Source organism: Octopus sinensis, linkage group LG6, assembly GCF_006345805.1.
Source record: "Octopus sinensis linkage group LG6, ASM634580v1, whole genome shotgun sequence".
Taxonomy (NCBI): domain Eukaryota; kingdom Metazoa; phylum Mollusca; class Cephalopoda; order Octopoda; family Octopodidae; genus Octopus; species Octopus sinensis.
The window spans coordinates 77,843,954-77,867,110 of NC_043002.1; the positions used below are offsets into that span (position 1 = coordinate 77,843,954).

Sequence of the window (23,157 nt, forward strand, 5' to 3'; positions counted from 1 at the left end):
ATAGATTCCATTTGGTAAAGAAAGAAAAAAACCTCAGTCAGTGAAGTTTATTATCTTCGCCACAATTCATCTCTAAATTGCCTTCTCAAAAAAATAGAACTGTAATTAGAGATGCGCGGTAAAAATAAATTGACAAGTAAAGATAGAAACAATACTTAGACTAAAACAAAAACTATGGAAATAAACGAAAAATAGAAAGGAAAGAAAGATAAGTTACTTGTGTTACTGTTATTTCCTTGTTTATATATCTCTCTCTTGTGTAATTTATCAATGGAATTCATAAGATGCGTTTACTTATAAACAATAGCTCTTGTTTTTAGCCAGTTTATTAGTATGAGCGTGTATGTGTGCAAATGCGTATGTATGTGTATTTATACGTACACATACACACTTATACATATATTCGTACACATACATACATACATGCGTGCATGCATGCATGCATACATACATACATACAAGCATACACAGATACACACACACACATACGTGCATACTATGTGTATGCAAGTACGTGTGTATTTGTGCGTAAACAACAATGTGTTTTGATTCTAAAGTGATGAATGATACAAACAAAAATATATTACATATATAGTTGTTGTGATCTTTTTTTATCATTATTATTACTTAAGAGTACCATAATTTCTCCCTTCACCTTCGTCTTAAAACTCCCGGGCTTCATCTTGTAAAGCATGAAGCTACCGGCAAATCCAAATTGCGCCCGGGTTTCACTTCACTTATGTCACTAAGCTTCACGATGGTTTATTACATTTCACTTGCCAAAGACTAACGCATGAATGTTACATGATCCCGCACTCTCAGCCCCTTGCAAATCTGAAACTTCGTGCTTCAGTAACAAAAATAAATCTTGATATGTAAACCGGTTCGATTCCCGGATTGTGACATTTCAATTAATTTTACATTGCTAGTGTTCTTAGGGAAAAGGTGTCACAACCTCTTATTTCCGTTTCCCTTAAATATCTTATTCTTGACGTCAAAGGTCTTACATTTAAGCCCACAGGAGTCTTCTTTGTCTTCCTTTTCGACAAGTAGACTGATGTTAGGATTAGGGTGATGGATTGGTAGAATTGTTGAAGCATTATGCAATATTCAGTTACTACTTCTGATGTTCTGAGTTCAAATGTACACGAGGTCGACTTTGCCTTTCATCCTTTCAGAGTCAATAAAAGAACTACCAGTCAAATTCTAAGGTTGATGCAATCACTAGCTGCCTCCACCAAAATATCAGGCCTTGTATCTATGGTAGAAAAGATTATCATTATTATTGTTGGCAAATCGTTGGCACGCTGGACAAAATGCACAGCGGCATTTCTTCTGGCTTTTTCTTTCTGAATTCAAATTTCGCCGACGTCGACTTTGCCTCTCACTCTTCCGGGTTCGATAAAATATGTACCAGACATGCATTGAAGTCGATGAAATCGACTGGCCCTCTCCACTAAAAAGTGTTAGGCCTTGTGCTTATCTGTTGTAGAAAGAAATCATTATCATTATTGCTGGCAAAATGCTTAGCGGCATTTCGTTCGTCTTTTTGTTCTGAGCTCAAATTATGCGGAGGTCAACTGTGTCTTTCATCCTTTCGGGGTTGATGAAATAAGTACCAGTTGCACACTGGAACCGATGTAATCGACTAACCCCTCTCCCAAAATTTCAGGCCTTGTACCTATAATAGAAAGGATAACAAAATCGTTAGCATGCCGGGTAAAATGCTTTGCGGTATTTCGTCTGCCGCTACGTTCTGAGTTCAAATTCCGCCGAGGTCGACTTTGCCTTTCATCCTTTCGGGGGCGATTAAATAAGTACCAGTTACGCACTGGGGTCGATATAATCGACTTAATCCGTTTGTCTGTCCTTGTTTGTCCTCTCTGTGTTTAGCCCCTTGTGGGTAGTAAAGAAATAGGTATTTCGTTCGTCTTCATTTTTACAGTTCAAACGCCGCCGAGGTTGACTTTGCCTTTCATCCTTTCGGAGTCGATAAAATGAATACCAGTGGAATACTGAGATCGATGTAATCAACTTACTCCCCTCTCCCGAACTTGCTGGCCTTGTACCAAAATTTGAAACCATTAAACGCAGCGAGCTGGTAGAATCTTTAGCACGCTGGGCGAAATGCTTAGTGGAATGTCGTCTGCTGCTACGTCTGAATTCAAATTCTGCCAAGGTCGACTTTGCCTTTCATCCTTTCGGGGTCGCGACTATCCCTCTCCTCCAAATTTCAGGCCTTGGGCCTATAATGGAAAGGATTATTATTATTATTATTATTATTATTATTATTAATATTATCGTGCTCGTTCAAACCTCGCTGCAGTACATTTTACCTTTTACACCTCGGGATTGATAAAAATAAAGTAGAGTCATGTAACTAGAGTCGATATAATGGATTAAACCACCTCACCCTAAATTTCAGGCTTTGCAACTCTATTAGAAAAAAGTATTGTTAGTTGGGTCAACAGAATCAGTGGAGCATCAAACAGAATTCATTATTCTTCGTTCCGAGTTCAAATCACGCCAAGGTTGACATTGTCTTTCATCCTTCCGGGGTCGATAAACCAAAGCACTAATCAATAAGCGTAAACTTAATCCGTCGCCCGGTTTAATACCATCAACTGGTCCTTAGGGGTCGTTAACGGGCAGGGCCTTTAGTCAAAAAATTACGTAAACCTGCCAGTCACCTAATCCTTAGGCAAAAGCCACGGGCCTCACTCTTTCTTCTCCGACAAGTTCACAGAAATAGTATGTGACGGTTTAAATGACTGTCTCATCTCCGCCAGAGTTTGTGGTCTTGTATTACGAATTATTTTGGGAAAGTAATCTCAGAAAGCAAGTGAGCTCCCATTTTACGATTGTATTTCGATCCTTGTTAGAGTTGTTTCGCTTTAAAACAAAAACAAAACAAAAAATCATGATCCTAATGAATCTAGTCGCTATGGTGGTTGTTGTTGTTTGGCCCTCTGTGTCCTGTTATAATTCCATTGACATCTAGGTTTCATCATAGATAAAAATACAAATCGGCTCCTTATTTTATCGAACTCAGAAAAATGACAAAGTTAAAACCTTGACGGGATTTGAACTCAGAGCGTGAAGGGTCGTAATTAAATATTATCGAGTTGATTTCCGATCAAAGACATTCCATCCGAATGCTAATGCTCACCAATATTTTTCTTCTTTTCCTTTCTTTTTTTTTTTTCCGCAATAGTGTATCAAAAACTTAATTACGTTCTTCCTTTCCTTTAAGAATATGATTTTACGGAATTTTGACTGTTATTTCTAGTAAGTTGAGCGACCACGTAGAGTCTCTTTCGTTAGCTCATGAAGCTAACTGTAGTATTAATAAGTGAGTTTTCAACTGCAGTAGTTCTAGTAGTTTTATGTTTCTTCTTTCTTTTATCCGTTCAGATTCCGTTTCTATTTATTCACTCAAAAACATCGATGTTTTGTGTGACACAAACCGTTTATTTCCTAAACTTTTCGTATCCTCGCTAATTTGCATACACGAGAGGTCATCAGTCCGTGTCACTACGGATTTGCATACGCGAGAGGTCACCAATCCGTGTCGCTTCTCATTTGCATACGAGAGGTCATGTAGCAGGCCCAAACGAGGAAACACACAACACCACGCGCAGTAGTATATAGTGAGGAAGGAAGGATATGTTCTCTACGGATTTTCTCCGCTATCATGGCTAGTAACGGACACAGTGGCCCTATGAAAGTCAGACTTACAGGTAGGTTTACTTACATTTACTCTGTCCATCAACAAATCATATTAGCCTGAAGGTATGAAGCACTAAGTAGTCAGTCTAACTTACAATGTGTTATATTAAGTGCCTACCACCACGCATATGTATTAAAAATATGGCCGCCGCTTTTTTTTTTATTATTAGGGATAGCCTAAACTTATAACAACGTAAGACTACTAAATTTAGGCCAAGAAAAATATTAAAGGGGGAAAATTATAGTAATTCATCATTGCTAATTTTCTTTATTAGATCTCAGTTTTTATTCTACATGAATAAAAGCATATATATATATATACATATATATATAAATACGCACACATATACCCCGATCTGGTGTTCTTTTGAGGCTCTAAAAGAAAGTTCTTTGTGCCTTATTCTGTTTCCATTTAAATGAAATGGCTAAAGTGTATTGTTTATCTTAATCATAATGCTACTATTAGAAGTAATGCTAACAATAAGGTGCTTTAGGAGATGGCTTTTAACTAGTCTGTATTGAGATTATCTGCGATCATATTTATTCTTAACATACACACACACACACACCATCGTGGTTGTCTTAGTTTATAATTTCTATGAACTTACACACCCCTTCTTCACGGTTGGTAATTAGATACGTGGGTGAAAGTGTGTCTGTGTCTGTGTAATGTGTTGGTTTAGTCATATCCACGTTTGTCTCAGACAATCAGACTGCAGAAATCACATATGTGTATCGGTGTAGGTATATATAAATATACATGTATATATTTATAATGTGTAACTACGTGCGAGTTTACAAACAAGAGGTAAAAGTACGAAATATGTAAGAATGTGTGTGTGTGTATATATATATATATATATAATTTGTTACTACCCGAAGTTTTAAGATTAGTGAAACTCGGAGTATAGGGAGTGTGCACGTAATATATACATACAGAGGAAGCAGGTGTGTATGTGTGGAGCTGTACACACTAGTACTTTCTTTAATTGTGATTAAAATGAAAATTCTAATTATCTTTTATATAGTTTATCATTCATGTTTTATATCGTCTTAGGAGTTCAGATAGATTTATTGTTTTATATATATGTGTGTGTGTGTGTGTGTGTATTCTCTAAACAAGAATTTAGAATTTCTTCGGTTGTTTTTAATGTTTTCCGGCTAAAAACAATAATGCAAATGTATATGTGTGTATACAGTATCGGTGATTTTCTTTTGAAGTAGACAGATCAACATCTAAGATCGAGCTTCGAGGGAGCCTCTGCAGAGTCGCTCGATTTGCTAAATGCAGCTGCCAAATATCCCTCAAAGTCCATCTTACCGCCTTAAAAAGGAACGTTAAAGCATTGCAGTCCCTGGTGTATACAAAAAAAATTTTTTTTTTAATGGAATGGTCATGGGTGGGAAGCCTTTGCTTATAGGTTTATCTGTTCGATCAGAGTTCAGTTGGGGGCCAAGCAACAGCAAATAGATCAAGGAATAAGATTTGCCAGACCAACAAACAACAAATATTAACTAAACAATATTAATGATCCTTCTAAATTAACCGCAATTAGTAGTACATGTTCAATCAATAAACTACTTTAAAACTAACTCTCTCTTTCTGTCTGTCTCTCTCTTTCCTCTTCAGAGTTCTTAAATTTGACTTGTTACATTATATGCAACTCTTCCCTACATTTAAGGGTTCTCTCTAGCTTGTTATTACTGCTGTCTCTTCTACCATTATGTCTCTGACAAACTGCTAGATTACGATGGTAGCCTTTTGTTTCGTTGGTTTGAAAGTTATATATTATATATAAATATACATGTGTATATTATATATATACATATATATACATACACACACACAAACATACGATGTGTGTGCATAAATATATACATATATTACATTTACGTGTTTACACTATGTATATTTACGTGATTATACTCTCTATATATTTACGTGTTTAAACTGTATATATGTGTATATATATATATATATATATGTGTGTGTGTTTAAACTGTATATATGTGTATATATATATATATATATATGTGTGTGTGTGTGTTTAAACTATATACATATATGTATATTATATATTTGTGTTTACACTGTATATATATTATATATTTGTTTATGCTGTATATGCATTATATATATTTACGTGTGTATACTGTATATATTTAATAGAGGCAAATTATTTAATCTCATATGAACATGTGTTAGAAAGAATATTCTCTTTTAAATAACCTATTACATATGTAGTTATTTCAAGACGCATGCACGCCTGCAGTTGTGTGTGTATATATATATATATATATACATATATATACACACGCACAAACATACGATGTTTGTGCATAAATATATACATATATTACATTTACGTGTTTACACTATGTATATTTACGTGATTATACTCTCTATATATTTACGTGTTTAAACTGTATATATGTGTATATATATATATATATATATATGTGTGTGTGTTTAAACTGTATATATGTGTATATATATGTGTGTGTGTGTGTGTTTAAACTATATACATATATGTATATTATATATTTGTGTTTACACTGTATATATATTATATATTTGTTTATGCTGTATATGCATTATATATATTTACGTGTGTATACTGTATATATTTAATAGAGGCAAATTATTTAGTCTCATATGAACATGTGTTAGAAAGAATATTCTCTTTTAAATAACCTATTACATATGTAGTTATTTCAAGACGCATGCACGCCTGCAGTTGTGTGTGTATATTATATATAATATATATACACACACATATATATGCTCACACATTACGTGGATATATATACGTCTTATCACCTAAAACCAACCTTTCACTTATGGTTTATATTTTGTTTGTCTAATGGGCATGTCCGCTATTTCGCCTATTCATTATTCTTTAAATATAGTTTGCAAAATACTTTGTAAAATAATAACTGTGATTTATCTAGTCACTGCTTTAGTCTCACTTTGATGATGATGATGATGGTGGTGGTGGTGGTAGCCGCCGTGTTTTTATAGACAATGTGAACATTATAAACACTCGTGTTTTGTTTGGCGTTGCCGTGTACTTTCTCACCTTTTACTATCTGTTTATTCCTCAAAAGACATGACTGCATTCACACACGCTCACACCCATCCATACACACGTCAGTAGTCAACCAGTCTGATCAGTCTTGGCTATTATTATATTAGAAGTCGATTTATCTTGCAGTCGTTGCTGCTTGGCCTCCAGGTCAGCTGTAATATGACTGGACCTGTGATCAAAAGCCTTTTTGGCCATGACCATCTTGCCTTGTTTTCAAACGTAGTATGGAGATAGCTAGGACTACATTTCCTAGTACATGTGTTCAGGTTTCTTAAAACTGTCTGCGGATAATTTTGAGAGAGATTTAGCTGTTGTTTTCTGTATGTCGATTGATCAAATTCATTTATACATCTATGTATGTATTTATATCTACATAAACGCATCTGCTTGTAGCTACGAGGGTACATGATGAAATTGGCATGCTAGAAATAGCAGCAAAATTCCCCTCGAATTATGCTCCACCGTTTTGGAGAAGTAAAGGAAAGTAGTCCTCCACGTACCCATAAAAAGACAAGATGATCTCGGCCGGAATGTTTTTGATCTGCTCGTCAGGGCTAAACTATGACGCGTCCAGTCACCTTTATTCTTTACAATTCACACATAGCTCGGTGACTTTATAACTTCCCCCACATACCTACTTCTTCTTTCTATCCATTTTCTCCCACTCACTTTCTGTCCATTTTAGCTAACTACTTGGTGCATTGCATTGATCTTTGTTTACTATGATGTATTTTCATTGTGCTGATCGACAGCTGTAAAACTCAACTCAACTCAACACTTCCTTCCCAGCTCGCCATTCAAAGACGGGGATTGGCTACTACTACCACGCACCCACCGTACATTCACGCAGGCTTTAAATAAATGTGTGGGTTTTTCTTAACTCTTGTTTATGTTCTCTTTTGGCAGGGGTTTATATATTTTTTTATTACGACACTAATTTCCATTTCATTTATAATTACAACTTCAGATTTGTTAAAGTTTTAAAATTGCTCGCAAAACTTTTTTGCTACGTTAATTATATTGTATGTATTACATGTTGAACATGTAATATACTTATTTCAACGTTATACCATCTTTCCACCTACATTAGTAAGAAGCTACATTTTATTCTTTTTTTCTTTCTTTTTAACCTTTTGATGTTTATACAGTCTCTTACTGTCGTGGCAACAGATTTTTGCGAGAGGGAGGTTGTGGTGTACGCTCATTTTTCAAGGATTTAATTGGAGCGAAATAGCTCTGAATTTTCTTTAAATCTGTAACGTTCGTTCATCACCACCTTTTCTTGTTATTTAGCTCGAGATCAACACTCATAGAATAGAACAGTTATAGTTCTATATTATTTTCCAGGCATTCCAGCTTGCAATACTATCTATTTAATCCAATCGAGCCTTGAAAGATATGGTTGCTATTTCTAGCACAGAAAGCCACTAAACGTATGCTTCCTCGTTAACTCAACATTTCAACGTTTTCTCGATGTTTTGGTTGGCTCAATTCCATTTTTATTGTGGTTGGGGTTATTTTCAGTTGACTTCATTCTCGTATGTTTGTTGATAATTATTTCATGAGCCTCATAAGTTCGAAATGCAAAGCTCCACGCTGAGCAGAATATTTTGAGGACAGTGCCCCGCACGTCCACAACATACTGGTTAGAATCGGTAAAAGAACCCACAACTTTTAAAACAGAAAACTATCAGATCAAATGTTATTTAGCGTTTTCTCTTCCCTCGCCAATTCTAATGCTGCTAAAAGTATAAAATATTTTTCTTTTTCAAAAGTAGTGTGTGTGTGTGTGTGTCCACAGATATGGCTGTGTGGTTAAGAAGCATGTCCTGAAATTGCGCGGTTTCGCGTTCAGTTCAACTGCATGGCACCTTGGATAAGCGTCTTCTTATTACAGACTGGCCGATGCTTTGTGAGTGAATTTGGTAGACGGAAACTGTGTGAAAGCCCATCGTATATATGTTGTGTCTTTGTATCTGTTTCAGCAAAAATGAACCAATAGGATAAGTGCCAGACTTTAAAAAATAAGGACTAAGGTGAACTTGTGTATGTGTGTGTGTGTATATATATATATATATATATATATATACACAAATTAACAAAGTGCTTAATTCCCATAATGTGCTTTAAGAAAGTGTTTATAGATGCATCAAGTCAACAGGTTTCTTCTTTTAATTCTGAACTTATTGTATATTCAGAAAGGAAAGAACTGCAGCTAGTTTGCAGTTCATCTTAGTTGTATAAATTTACTCAGTCTCAACCTGTTGGCTCTTAGAATCATTCAACTAGCAACTCGTAGATTCAATAACATGTTCTGTTATTTTTATTTTACTCCCTCTTCCTGTATAACCTTTGTAAATTAGAGGCACAAACAAGCATCGTTCTAATTGGAAATAAACTCGAAATTTCCAAATTTTTTACTTGGGTTTTAGGACTCTTCATTTTGGACATATTGCATGCTTGGATTTTGAATTTGGATTACTCGTATTCAGTTCACTACAGGACGAGGGCCTTAGCATGTTTTGTCCATCAGAGAATGGCTTTTCTGAGCCTACTCAGTCACTCTGATTGATGGCTTGGCAGAGAGATGCAGTTTTTCTTTTCTTTTTTTTAACTCATACTAGAAGTATTTAAGTCGATTATATCGACCCCAGTGTTAATTGGTACTTATTTTATCGACACCGAAATGATGAAATGCGAAGTCGCCTTCGGCGGAATTTCAACTCAGAACCTAAAGACGAACGAAGCATTTAGCCCAGCTTGATAACGATTCTGCAAGCTCGCCGCCTTATCGCATGCTTATATATTCTTAAATTGTGGTATACACTCTTAGAATATTTGATTGGTGATCATTTAACTTTGAGCCCAGCTGCACGTTACTTAGTTGATAACTACAAACAACTTCCAGGCTAAAGAAACTTTTAAGAAATAATTCAATCGTTCACCTCTTCAGTAGTTTTATTTCGAAATCATATGGTCTCCTATTTTGTTTATATTTTACTATAACTACTAAATGGTATTTTCTTCTATCTGTCCTCTCTACATATAATGACTACATTTAGAGTCTTCTACAATTTTTAAGGCATGTCAACAACTAAATAGGAGGTAGAAGTTGTACTGTCTGGCAGGTTTCCGGAGTCTGTCCTCTACCCTTCACATGCATATACATACACTAGGAGCAACTATTAATAATTCTTAAACACATCTACTCACATTATTATTATTATTATTATTAAGGCTTCACACATACAAATAGATCACTGAAATACTTAAAGCTACTAATTTAAGAATTAACAAATCAGATATTCAAGACCTCCAGTTCTTGATATTTAAAATTAAGCATCAACTGTCTTCGTTCTCCCTCTACCGCCTACTCAACAGGATTAATTAATGACTAAAGTAAAAAAACTGCCCTTTTCCTTAAACAGTATCACACAGAAGCCACTAAAATGTTTAGTATGACTAGACCTTCAAATTCCTCCCTCTGTCCTTACACAAATGTTAGTGTAAATAATTATTCCCTGGATATTCAATGAATATTCATCTACTCTTCCACCATAACCATCAATCAAGAACTACTGGGGTTTATTGTAAAACAAATAAACCATATCTATAACATATGTATTATTTTTGTATGTATATATGTCTCTGTTTCTATGAATATACATAAACTATACACATGTATGTGTGTGTGTGTGTGTGTATATATATATATATATATAATATATATATATATATATATATATGTGTGCCTGCATATACATTAACCGATGATGACACTTACATACACAATTTTGTGTGTGTGTGTGTTTGTATAAAACTGTGCACTCATTGCTTTTAAACTGTACTACTATCTGAAAGTACAGATATGTAGCTCAGTAAAATACTTTCCATCTAATTTAATAATTTTCCTGAAGGAAAATGTTATTCTTATGTTCAAAACCTTTTATTTCTCTAAACAAAATAAATTCCTTTGGTTCTGAAAATGTGAATGTCATTCTTTTGTCTGTGTTGTAATTTTCATCCGTGTACATTGATGTTGTTGACTGCACTGTCATGAGCTTTTAAAAATTCACATTGAAGTTATTTTTAATCTCCAAATCACCTGCTTCAATGTTTCATATCCATCAAAAGATTGAATTCAAGTCACTGCAGCTGTCTGAATTTAAGGGATTAACATTTTAGAAAGATGGCAGTGTGTGAGTAGTATTTTAAAGATTCAATAGCAAAAGTCAACTTTTATATTTATTTTGTTTTGCTATTGTAATTATGACAATGTTGACATACACATTATAATGATGATTGTGGTTGTTTTAATATGGATTGCAGAGATCTATATCATTTCCTCATTTAAGCCCAATATTCTGAAGAGTAAATCTAACTGCTTTAATTCTCCTGCAAGGTGTTGTGACTAATTCATAATATTTCTTACCCTGCATGCCTCAAATTAACCTGTGCCATCCACATGCCACTACATAGTAAGCATTTATCTTCTGTAAGTCAGCTAATACCTACTGGGGCTAAACTGCAAGTGAGACCATGTGGATAAGACACGGTTCTGGTTTCAATCCTGGTGTGCAACATTCTGCTATAACCTTGGGTTGACCAGTACCTGGTCAGATAAGAAAGAGTGAGTGAATGTACATGCCTTGACAAAATTTTTTTTAAAATACCAGTAGCAAGAAAACCAATATACCAGTACTTTCAAGCAAAAATACCTTGTGGTATTTGTCCACAAGTTGCATAAGCACACACCAGTAACTCTTAACTGTAATTAATCAGTGAGTGAGCCATTTGTAAACTGTAACCAAATGACACTATTATTCACTGAATGCAATGTAAAAAAGTAAATAACTTCTCTCCCAAGTTAACAAGGCTCGTCCGGCAAAGCAATTGTAGGTTCCCTACCTTCACTGGCGATATTCTAACACTATACAACACCACACTTCTTATACTTGTCTTTTAGTTTGCCTTTATGAGAATTCTGATGCAATTCTTTGCCCTAGACTTCTGTGTACTTCAAGCCTTAGCCACCACACTTTCCTTACTTCTACTTCCTGTGCTACTTGTCCATATTTCACTAGTAGAACTTATCCACTAAGTCATCTGAGCTACCTAAGGGCTTAAATTAGCTACCCCATCACATCAAGTACATCCACAATTATTGTAAAGCTTTAAGTATAAAATGTACTCTCACCCCCACCCCCCCAACCTCCACTAAAATCACAGTTAAGATAAGAAGTACATTTAATACATGATCTGCAAGCACCTCCTACCAACTTTTTATTAAGAAAAGGACAATGTAATAAAGCTTTATAGTTTTATATCACTATATATATATATTATTAATAGTATTTTATAAGCGATCACTGCACAATGACTAAAGAAAATAATCTAATAATGGGACATATAAGCCCTTGACGGAAAAAAGTAGGTTTTTCCCGTACACATGGGACTCGAACCCACACCTCTTTGTTTTCCTGACAAGAATGCTACCATTACGCTAGTGCACAACAAAGAGGTGTGGATTCAAGTCCCACACGTATGGGAAAACCTACTTTTTTCCATCAAGGGCTTATATGCCCCATTATTAGACTATTTTCTTTAGTCATTGCATGGTAATCGCTTATAAGCTTTAAGCTTATAAAATACTATTATTATTATTATTATTATTTACAGAATTGTAAAAATTGACACTGCTTAACAAAAACTGTGTGTGTGTCAACAAAATGAAATATTAAAAAATATATTAAATTTAAAGTAGATTATCTGTTCTTGCAGCAGTTGTGTGTTCTGAGATTTCTAAGACAATTCAGGCTCAAAAGTCAAGAGATATATTATTTTACGTGAACTTTTATGGTATACTTTCTAATCAGTCTGTCTATGATTCCACTGTCCTTTTTTTCATATACTTACAATTTCCTCCCACATTAACTGAATCCATACCTCTTATTTTCCTGAGTATTCTTGAAGACAGTTTCTTTAATGCTAATGGAATTTTGTAGCTGTTGATTAGGAGTTTAGTTTTAATTTTGTTGATCTGTTTAAATGTCTTTATTAGACAATTCTTCCAAGTGTTGGATGTTATTTTTAGTTGAATTGAATCTCCAATGAAAATCCAAGTGGTCATTGTTCTCTAGGAGTTCAACAATCTAGTCCTGGTGGAATGCAGGACTAACAGAAAGAAAATGACAGGGTAGATTTCTTTACCCATGCCCTCATGTGCCCACTTTCAATTTCATTGTAAGCACATCAGTCTTGATAAGTCATTGGCTCGGAAATTCTTGTCAAGTGAGGTAAAAGGAATAACTCTAAAATTAAAACTTAATGGAGATGCAGTGATAATTACAGTAAGAACTCTGGGCATATTTTGGTCTTATTAGCATACATGAATAACTGTGGGAGGATATCGTTTTTGTGTGAAAATTATTTCCTGTCATATATTAGCCAAAAACCTTTTACTGTTATCCTAGTAGAAATATGTCTGTGATATGATATCATATCTCCGTGTACATCCTATCCAATCAAACCAATAATTTTGCTTTGACTCTTTGTACTGCTTTCAAAACTTAATCCATTAGCTCAAAACCCCATTTATAACATCCCTCTGACTTTCCCTCCTTCTCCCCATCCTTTTGTTATAGTTTACAATAATATTGCTAAATTACAACATATAAACTATCTCCTTGTACATGAGCCAACAAGAGAACTTCTACTTGGTCACTCAACCTGTTAGAAAAAGCATTCAAATCTTCCTCAAATCATGCCCTGTTGTCATGAAAAATGAGGAACATATTGAACATTCCTAGAATGGTATAGTCACCTCTGAAATGCTTTTAGTTTTACATCTGCTCAATCAGAGCTGACTTAGATTACAATAATAACTCTTTACACAAGCCCCTTTATCAAAGTAAATGATAGAATTCCTCTACTTCCAGAAAATCAGTGATTAAGCAGGATACCCTCAATTTGATTTTAATACTATTATGTCTAATTAATTAGTTGATTTTTAATTAGGATTTTAGTTTTTTTTTTATCTTGTGTGAGAGGAAGTAGTTAGATCAAATATCAAGAGCTATATTTTAGCAGAGCATTATAAGAATTATGCTGGGAATATATATTTGATGGGATTTTGCTTAGCTATTTCAAAAGTGCTTTAAAAGGTTATAATATTTTTACAAATGAAATTACATGCCTCAAGTCATTTAGTGCCTTTGGTTGTCAAAGACCAATTCACATTGAAAATGAATATTCTATAGTTTCAACTTCCTTGATGTGTGCATGCATAAAGGAAAGGCAAAATCTGCTGAACGTTACAAGTGGATTTCAAACCTGTGACCTTGGATCCTTTCCATTAGTGCTTATTGCTTATAATTGTTCATTTACATGAAAGCACTTTGCCTGAAGCTTAGTTTCTGTTTGAAGCCCAGGTTCCACCAGTTATTCATCGTAGTAATATCTCTGAGAGAAGTAGGAAGAGAAGCAGCAGTTGAGCAGTAGAAATAAACCTAGCAGTGAGATTGAAAGCCAAGTATAAATTATCAAAGATGGCAGAACATGTGAACATGAAAATAATAAATGTGTAAACTTGGTGTTGGGTGGGGTGGGGTGGGTGAGGGATTTAAAGTATTATTTGAAAGTGTATGTATATGTGTGTGTGTGTATGTGTATGTATGTATGTATGTGTTTGTGTATCCAAAACCTTTCAATATGATTGATATAGGACCCAACAGACATCTAATGTCTAATAAAATTAGATGTGAATGAATGATTACAAGGTCTGTGAGATTCATCTGTGAGGTTATTTAACAAATAAAGTAGATAAATTTCTCCAATGAGGATTTAGAATGTATAGACTAATACTTCATTTTTGTCTTTTCACTCCAAATGCTTCTTTTACAACTGAATTCACTACTGCATGGTAGATGTTCTCACTTGGTACTGGACTGAGAAAAGTCTGAAACCTGGTAGATAAATAGTTGATTCGAATAAATGGCTGGAATTGTTTTAGTGATCAAAACTATGTAGAGAAGAAATCAACAGGTTCTGAAAAGAAGCAGTAACCTTTCAGGTTGGTTAACTTATAACAATTACTTGTGGCATTGTAAGCTCTTGCAGAGACAATCTACATCTGAAGTCATTTTGTCTGTAGTAATAAATAGCTCAGTAAAAGTAATAAATTCTTTTTTTACTTGACCTCATTTCTCTTAGCAATTGATTATCTGGATATCCTAGGTTCTGTAGTCTTCAGTGAAGTGGTTCTTAAACTTGGAAGTTTCAGGATTCCACTAAGGGAATTATATTTAGGTTGAAAAATTCATTATCAATATCCACACATTTTTCTTCCCCCCCCTACTAAATTAAATTTTCCTTTAATGCATGGCTGTTACTGTTATGAAGGGGGGAAAAGAAATCAGAATGGTACGTAAAGGAATTAAGAAACACTGCTGTAGGAGTATTAGGGAAAGTTATTATTGTTGTTCAGTCCTGATTAAGTACACCTATTACCAAGGGCTTTTCAATCATGGGTTTTGTTTTGTTTTTTTTGTCCAACAAGCCTTTGATATTTAAACAGCATAGCTTTGGCTGCTATTTCTAGACTGTCAAGTGACTGCATTGAAGATTCTTCATTTGCTCAAAATATAGAGTTGCTTTTATTGTAGCTGTTCTCTCTCCTTTATCTCTTTCGTTACCTCTTCCCTCTACTGCTAACAACCCAGAAATATTGTGTACCATGCTGATGTGAGTGAGATTGTGTAGAAACAAAGGTTGAGGATCTTCAAAAGCTCTATAGAGAACACGTTAGACATGTACAATATACCTACTATAAGAGATAGACTGACTGAATCTGTGTCAAGAAAGTGCTTAATAATTAAACTTCAAATGTGAGGCAAAAATAAATCTTGGGTGTTTATGATTAGAGGAATTGGTAGAGACTTAGAAAATCTTGGAATGATGTGGTCCAGACTAAAGTAAAATAGAATTCCAGAATTTGTGATAAGAAATAACTAAGAAGGGAGTCAGTCATTAAGAAAAATGCTGTTCTGCATAACTTATAAACTCATGATAGCATAATTGTCATAAGTAAAATTTTGTAGCCTCTCAACAACAACAAAACAAACAAATATAAAAAAAAAAGCTAATGGAATGTGTAGACTCCTTGTACTGATACATTCAGTTGCTAAAGAGCTCTCTTAATGAAGCATTTTAATCTCAACAAAAGCTATAATACCTCTTTCTACTGAATACTACTAATTTAAAGATTGGCTTAATCTGTGCTTGACTACTAATCAGTCAAAACTTTAGTTGTTAGATGAAAGGTCATTAGTAAATGATCAGCTTGTATTTTGCTTTGTACATGTGTGTGTGTATCTGTGTGTGAATATATGCATGTATGTGTGTGTATATTATGATACTTTATGGTAATTATATATATATTTTTTGCCTGCCTGATGTTTTTTCTCTTTAATATCCATATATTTGTTTTACACAAGAAAATGGTATTTTATCGCTAATAGGACATAATTTATTTGCTTTAATGTAGTGATAATTGTTTGCCATTTCATTCCCAAACTATTATGTATTTGTTTTTTAAATTGTCATCGTCATAGTTTTTGATGTCTCTATTACTATGGTGCTGCATGGGTTGGATAAAGGGTATATATAAAATATATGTAAATATTTTAGTGGTGCCATAGAACTTGGTGAACAAGTGTCACATAAAGTGTGATGAAAAATTGATAGCACTAACTTGCTGAAATAATAAACTAATAGTTATTTTGTTGACAAATGTGACTCTATCAAAGCGTAGTTTCAAAACAATAATAATTAAAAAAATAATAATGATAATTTTGTATATTTTTATATTAATTTACATTTTGGAAAATGATAGTTTATTTTGTTGATAACAGAATTATATATGGTTATAGTGAAAATATCTTATTTCACAAGACAAGATTTTTTGCTTTCATTTCATAATGAGCCAACAAGGGAGCCCCTTTGTGGTCATGCTAGTTCTACTTATAGTCAAGTCTCCCACAAATCATTCTCTAACTTGTTAAAAAAAAAAAAGAAGACATTTTTGGGAATCTAGTCATTAGTACCCAAAATGGAAGCAAGATTATCATAACTATTATATAGTTACTTGAAGTGACTCACAGTAACTTTCTGGTGCCTTCAAGAAGAGAAACAAAGCTACCTCTCAGATTTGAATGAAGAAATGCAGGTCATGGAATTAGAAAGCATAAAGTATCTAGTCTGACATTACTAACACTTGTAATAAGTTCTTTGCTTTTGCAACATTTAGAATCATCATTATTAATTTAATATCTGTTTTCTATGCTGGCATAAATCAGTCAGGATCCAATGAGCTGCAAGGCTGCATCAATCTCCATTGTCATTTTGATGTGGTTTCTACAGCTGGGTGCCCTTCCTAATGCCAATTATTTTATAGTGAGTGTGTACTGGATGTTTTTTCATGTCACTGTCACTAGCCGTCATGTAATTTGCAAGAATGAAAAAGGCTCCCATTGACTAAGTAAGTGGGTGGGTGGCTTTATGGCAGTTGTTGAGAGATTAGAATATCCATAATAAAGTTATTGTAGCTTATTGTAATGAGTGGCAGTAAACGCTATTGTTGTTCCAATGTCAATGCCAAGTACATAAAATACTTCTTGTTCCAGTTGAGCAAATATCAATTTACATGAAATGGAAAGCAAATTTTGAAAGGATTTACGGTGAATCTGAACACAAAATTTTCTTTGCTACAATTGAATAAATGAAATAATGTGTTTGTTCTTTGGGTATGAATCCATTTTTGTGAAATACCTAGAATTACAAATGACTGCCAGTCTGGCTTTGCAGAGATAATCAACCATTGGCAGGAATGAAAATTTGTGAAATTTGCCAGAAATTTTTTTTTTTTTATCATTAACTTTTAATCTAAAGGTGATGGATTGACACAATCATTAGAGTCTCAGACAAACTATTTTGCAGTATGTAGTTATAGCATTCTATATTTGGTGTTCGTGTCCCACCAAAGTCAACTTTGTCTTTCAACCTTTCAGTATTGGTAATGTAAATTATCTGTCAAATACTGGGATTGATGAAATCAACTGTTCCCCATCCTCTAAAATTTATAGCCTTGCACTTATTTTAAAAATCATTAAACTATTAACTAAAGGCTATTTTCCCAGCATAATATAGCTGTCCTGGAAGGGGCAATTGTTACTGTTGTTAGCTCCCAGGAAACATCGTTTCCAACTGGCTATATGGCACAATATCTGTGTCGTTATATTTTCGAACTGGACACAGATATTGTGTTTGTATAGCCACCTGGAAACGATGTAACAGTCATCCCTTCCAGGACAGCCATATTATGTTGGCAAATAAGCCTGTTACTGAATATCTCTGAGAGATTTAGAAATAATAATGTTTCCATTATACTTTCCTCTTTTAATTATGGTATCTAGAAGGTAAGCAAGCTGGCAGAATTGTTAGCATGCTGGGCAAAATGCTTAGCAGCATTTCATCTGTCTTTACATTCTGTGATCAAATTCTGCTGAGGTTGACTTTGCCTTTCATCCTTTCAGGGTCAACAGAATAAAGTACCAATTGAGCATTGGGATCAGTGTAATCAATAAATAGCACCCACACACACACACACACACCAATTCCCTGAAAATTTCAGGCCCTGTGCCTATAGTAGAAAGGAATTTTGGTATATAGTCATTCTTTCAGTGTTATACTATGAGATAGCAGTTTAAGATTATCTTAGATATATTAGGATACTCTTAGTCCTTCAGCTGAACTGTTTGACTTTGAACTACATTCATGTTATATTTCCTGGAGGATATCGCGAGAACTGATCTTGTTTTGTTAATATCAGTAACAGTTTATATCTTAAATGCTGTTAAGCTTCCTGAAGTACTTCCTGAAGGTATCATTTTATAATTTCATTTAATTCAATTGTAATTCAACATAATTAATTTACTGTGTATACAGTGTTTGACTGACTTTCACAGGATGTCCAATTTTGGGAAAGCTGTTCTTGTAAAGTATATCATATGTAAATATGTAAAGTTATTTTAAATGCTAAGAAGATATTGCTGCTGAAATGTACCTATTAGATAAGCTTTAGCTTTAAATACACTTTCACTAAGATCACTAAATTGTTCTTGTTTTTTTTTGGTGTGTGTTTTTTTTTTTTTTTCTGTTAATATTGGCTAGAATTTTATACGGAACTTAGATATATATTGCAAGACTGGCTTAACTCATTCATAGATATATGAACTAGCTTTAACAACCAGTCTGAGAATTTGATATGTTTTTTAGGTAGATATACTTTCATCACATCTACCTTACTATCATCCTACATAAAGTTGCTGATGTAGTAAACAACGCTATATATAGTTTTTCATGCTAAAATTAGAGGAAATCTTTTTCTTGTACAGCTTTCAATAGACTTGTAAAATTTCAACTCTAGTTCAGTGATATTCTCCATTTTGTGTTTGAGGATATTTTTAATGAATTAATTTTGTTTTTCTAAGCTGTTTTAATATTAGTTTTTCTGAGTTGTTTCTTTTCGTCTTTGTTTTTACTTACTGTTCATTAGTTTAAGTTGCTTAAAAGTAAGGAACTAGATGAGTTAGAATAGATCTTTCTTTCAAAACTAGTGTTGCTTAGAGTAGGAAGGAAGTAGTTTGCAAAAAAAAAAAAAGAAAACTATCGATTGAAGGAGTTTTAAATCAAGTGAGTGATTACCTAACTATTTCCCATTCCTGTTGATGAGAGATTTTATTGCAATCTCCAGCTGTTGACTTTCTACTGGCATAAAACTTCTTATGATGTACAAATTACCACCATATAACTTCGCTTCAGTCAAACCTCATATCAGTTATCAACTTTATATATTACTTATTATGCAATATGTCCTTTTAATGTCCATGTTGCATACTACAGCAAGGAAAATGGAACAAATACTCATAATTCAACAGCTTTCTCAGACACAAAACACTCCACAAAAATGTACTTTTTTTTTTTTCTCACATTGATGCAGGATTTGACATATAATGATAATAGCAATAATCTCAATAAATTAATGTGGCTACATGCTTTAAACCATGAAAAAATGGATAGGTTATAATTGGGGCTTAAGGGGGAGGGAGGGTCCATCTCTCATTAGTTGGCATTATGTGTAGCCAATATTTGTTATTTTAAATTCTAATCTATTTCTTTCTGTCCCCATCTCTCTATCTCTGTCTATTTGTCTCTGTCCTCTATCATTTTTTATAAACTTTTTCATGTTGTATTGTTTGTTCTCTCTTAAAATGTATTCTAATGAAATATGCTTTCTTTTCTTCGGTATTTGTTTGATATTTATATTTCTTTCTGTGTTCAATAGTGGCTGGGTGGTTAAATTTGCTTCAACTGCATGGTGGCCTTTAAGTTGTGAATTACAGTATTTTAACGTGTATAAGGAGCCCTCATATATCAGGAACCTCCTAATTTTGGGGGTTTAAAATTTAGAAAAAAGACTTTGTAAAGGATTATTATACTATCCATGTATAAGAAACAAAAAAGGGATTCTTTATACACATTAAAATACGGTAAATCTTTGAATTTGCTTTGTGTCAATAAGTAGAAAATATTGATTTACTTAGACACTACTTCCCATTCATTGTTAAATAGTTTTCAATTTAAAATAGTCTGTCTCTCTAAAATACATACCTCAATAGTAGATTTCTAATGTATAAATTCATAAAAACTATTCATAACAAAATGAATCTGATGTTGAAGTCATTAAAATCTTATGTTTAAAATTAAAACTAATAGCAATTCTCTAGCTTGTTACTAAATGGGTTTTTTTTTTCCATCATTATTGTTATTTTGCTATCTTTAAGAGTTCTGCTAAAAGCTATTTATTTCAGTGTTTTTAAAGAAGACTTAGAGCTATGACACCAAAACTTAACATTAAAAAACAAAAAGTTAATCAGTATCATTCTATACTAGTAGTATTTAATGAGTACATCATTGTGAAGTTGTTTGAATAAACCAACAACTATATATGTCTGCATGGTTAAGAAGTTGGTTTTGCAATCATTTGGCTTTGGGTTTCACTCAGGGATATGGCACTATGAGCAAGGGTCTTCTATAGCCTCAAACTGTGCAGAAACCTCTCTGTGTGTATGTGTATGCGTGTGTGTGTGTGTCTTTGTATTCACACTTTCACTAACAAAAATGTTTCTTGTCTTCTGTGTATGGTTGTGGAATAAAGTTCCTTACTTGAATTTTGTGTGTGTGAGACTCTCTTTGTAACTACTTGGTTTCGGGTTCATTCCCAATGTGCTGTATGTTGGGCAAATGTGTTTGTGTTTGTTCTCCTTCCAGTATTTGACAACTAGTGTTGGCTTGTTTACGGCCACATAACTTACAAGTACCAGACTTTTTTAAAAAACTGTAAGCACTAGGGTTGATTTGTTTCAGTAAAACCCTTCAGGGCAGTGCCACAATATGGTCACACTCTAATGACTGAATCAAGTAAGACAAAATGATTATTTGTACACACACACAAACACATATATACATATATGTGTGTGTCTGTATATAATCAGTATTTTATTTGATCAATTTTAAGGAGAGAAATTCTAGCCAACAGTCTGTAGAATTAAAATTAAGTGTAATGCTTAGTGCAAAATTCTTGATAGGAAATATGGCACAAGTGATATAAGAGAAGATTCAGCTGGTAGAATCCTGAGAGACTATCCCAGCCCTAAGCTAGGCAAAAGTTTTAGAATGTCGAGGTTTTTGATTTTGTGTGACATTATCCACCTGATCAATTCCTGCTTTCTTTGCTTAATACCGTGCAGTGCCTTCATAGTTTGGAGAAACTTCATTGGATAACCATGTCTCAAACTACTAGAATAAATACGAGAGGGGTCCTCTTGTAATATTCTGGTAATCTGCACTAGAGTCTTGGTTACTTTATGTCTATTAGTTATTTGCATCACTTAGTTCTTGTTAATGTAAAACCAGTCTCCATTGTTTTTATTTATAAGGCAGTGAGCTGGTAGAATCATTAGCACATCGGACAAAGTGCTTAGTGGCATTTCTTCCAGCTCTTTACATTCTAAATTCAAATCCTCCCTTGGTTAACTTTACCTTTTAATTCCTTCGGGGTCAATAGAAAAAGTACCTGTCAAATACTGGAGTTGATGTAATCAATTTACTCCCCCTTCTCTTAAAATTGCTAACCTCAAACCCTGCAATGCACAAATACCCCATTCAGAAGAGATGTTGTAATCTCAGTCATATATCATAGAAACTAAGTGACTGGCCTTATGAATCCTTGAGCTCCAGTGAAAAAATGATTATTGCAATTTAGCTCCATGGTCAAAAATATTCCACCCATGAGCATCTCATCTTGTTTTCAAACCTTTTTATATCGAGGACTACATTATCCAGTATATCTTTTATTGAAGGTAGTAGGGTGTGGGTTTACCAGCAAGTTCAACAACCACTTCAAGGCCTCTTTTTACTCATATTTGAATTATAATGAATTTCTGATTTTTTTTCTTTGATTTACATCAAACAGTAATAATGTTCTTTTTTTGTTTATGGTTGGTCTGTTTTGTAAAGCGGGGGCTACAGTTGATGTAATGGATTCCTAGTATCTTGTTCAAATTCATATTATCAAGTCTGAGTGGATAAAAATTCAAAATGGTTTTGAATATATTTGAGCTTGAAAATGTCACCATATGAATTATCATGATTGGTAGAGTGGTGATGGACTAAATCTAAAATCCCTTGCCATATTCAGTCAGAACTCAAATCCCATTGGTAGGGTAGTTCTCAAACTGACAAATTTCAGTTCCCCTTCTCCTCTTCCTTATTCATCAAGAGACAAAAAAATTTTTTTTCATTCATATAATTCTTCATTCTTTGCTATGGTCTTTAGATAAGTTTGAAACTGTCCTAATTTTATTAAACATGGCAATTTGTCTGCTTCCTTTCAATCTTCACAGCACTCCCTGTCTGTTGGAATTCTTCCCACCCCTTATGAGCCACTGCACTAAGCTCGACTATGCCTTCCATTCATCCTTTTGGGTTAATAACATAAGTGCCAGTCAAGTACTGGAGCTGGTTCAATTGACTATACTTCTCTCTAAAATTTTCAGAGACATTGTGTCTACTTTACAAATTCTTTGAAAGATGAGCAAGTTGATATAGACATGCAAAGTAATGTAGATGACTGGATAATAAAAAAAAATTTTTTCAAGAAAAACATTGAGAGGGTAGTTATTAGGTGGTATATAAGGTAGAGACATAAGGAAAATAATTT

General features: G+C 33.8%; 1 protein-coding gene across 3 annotated transcripts in view; it reads left to right on the forward strand.

Annotated features, from left to right (window-relative positions):
- The first annotated feature begins 3,584 nt into the window (after positions 1–3,584).
- The window catches only part of LOC115212798 (E3 ubiquitin-protein ligase SMURF2), a 117,143-nt gene continuing 97,570 nt past the window's right edge, over positions 3,585–23,157 (forward strand). For all 3 annotated transcript variants that reach the window (XR_004999738.1, XM_029781499.2, XM_029781500.2), the window contains exon 1: positions 3,585–3,740. Coding sequence is in view for 2 of the 3 variants with exons in the window: in XM_029781499.2 (XP_029637359.1) it covers positions 3,695–3,740 (46 nt within the window). In the remaining variant the exon portion in view is untranslated. The remainder of the gene's footprint in view (positions 3,741–23,157) is intronic.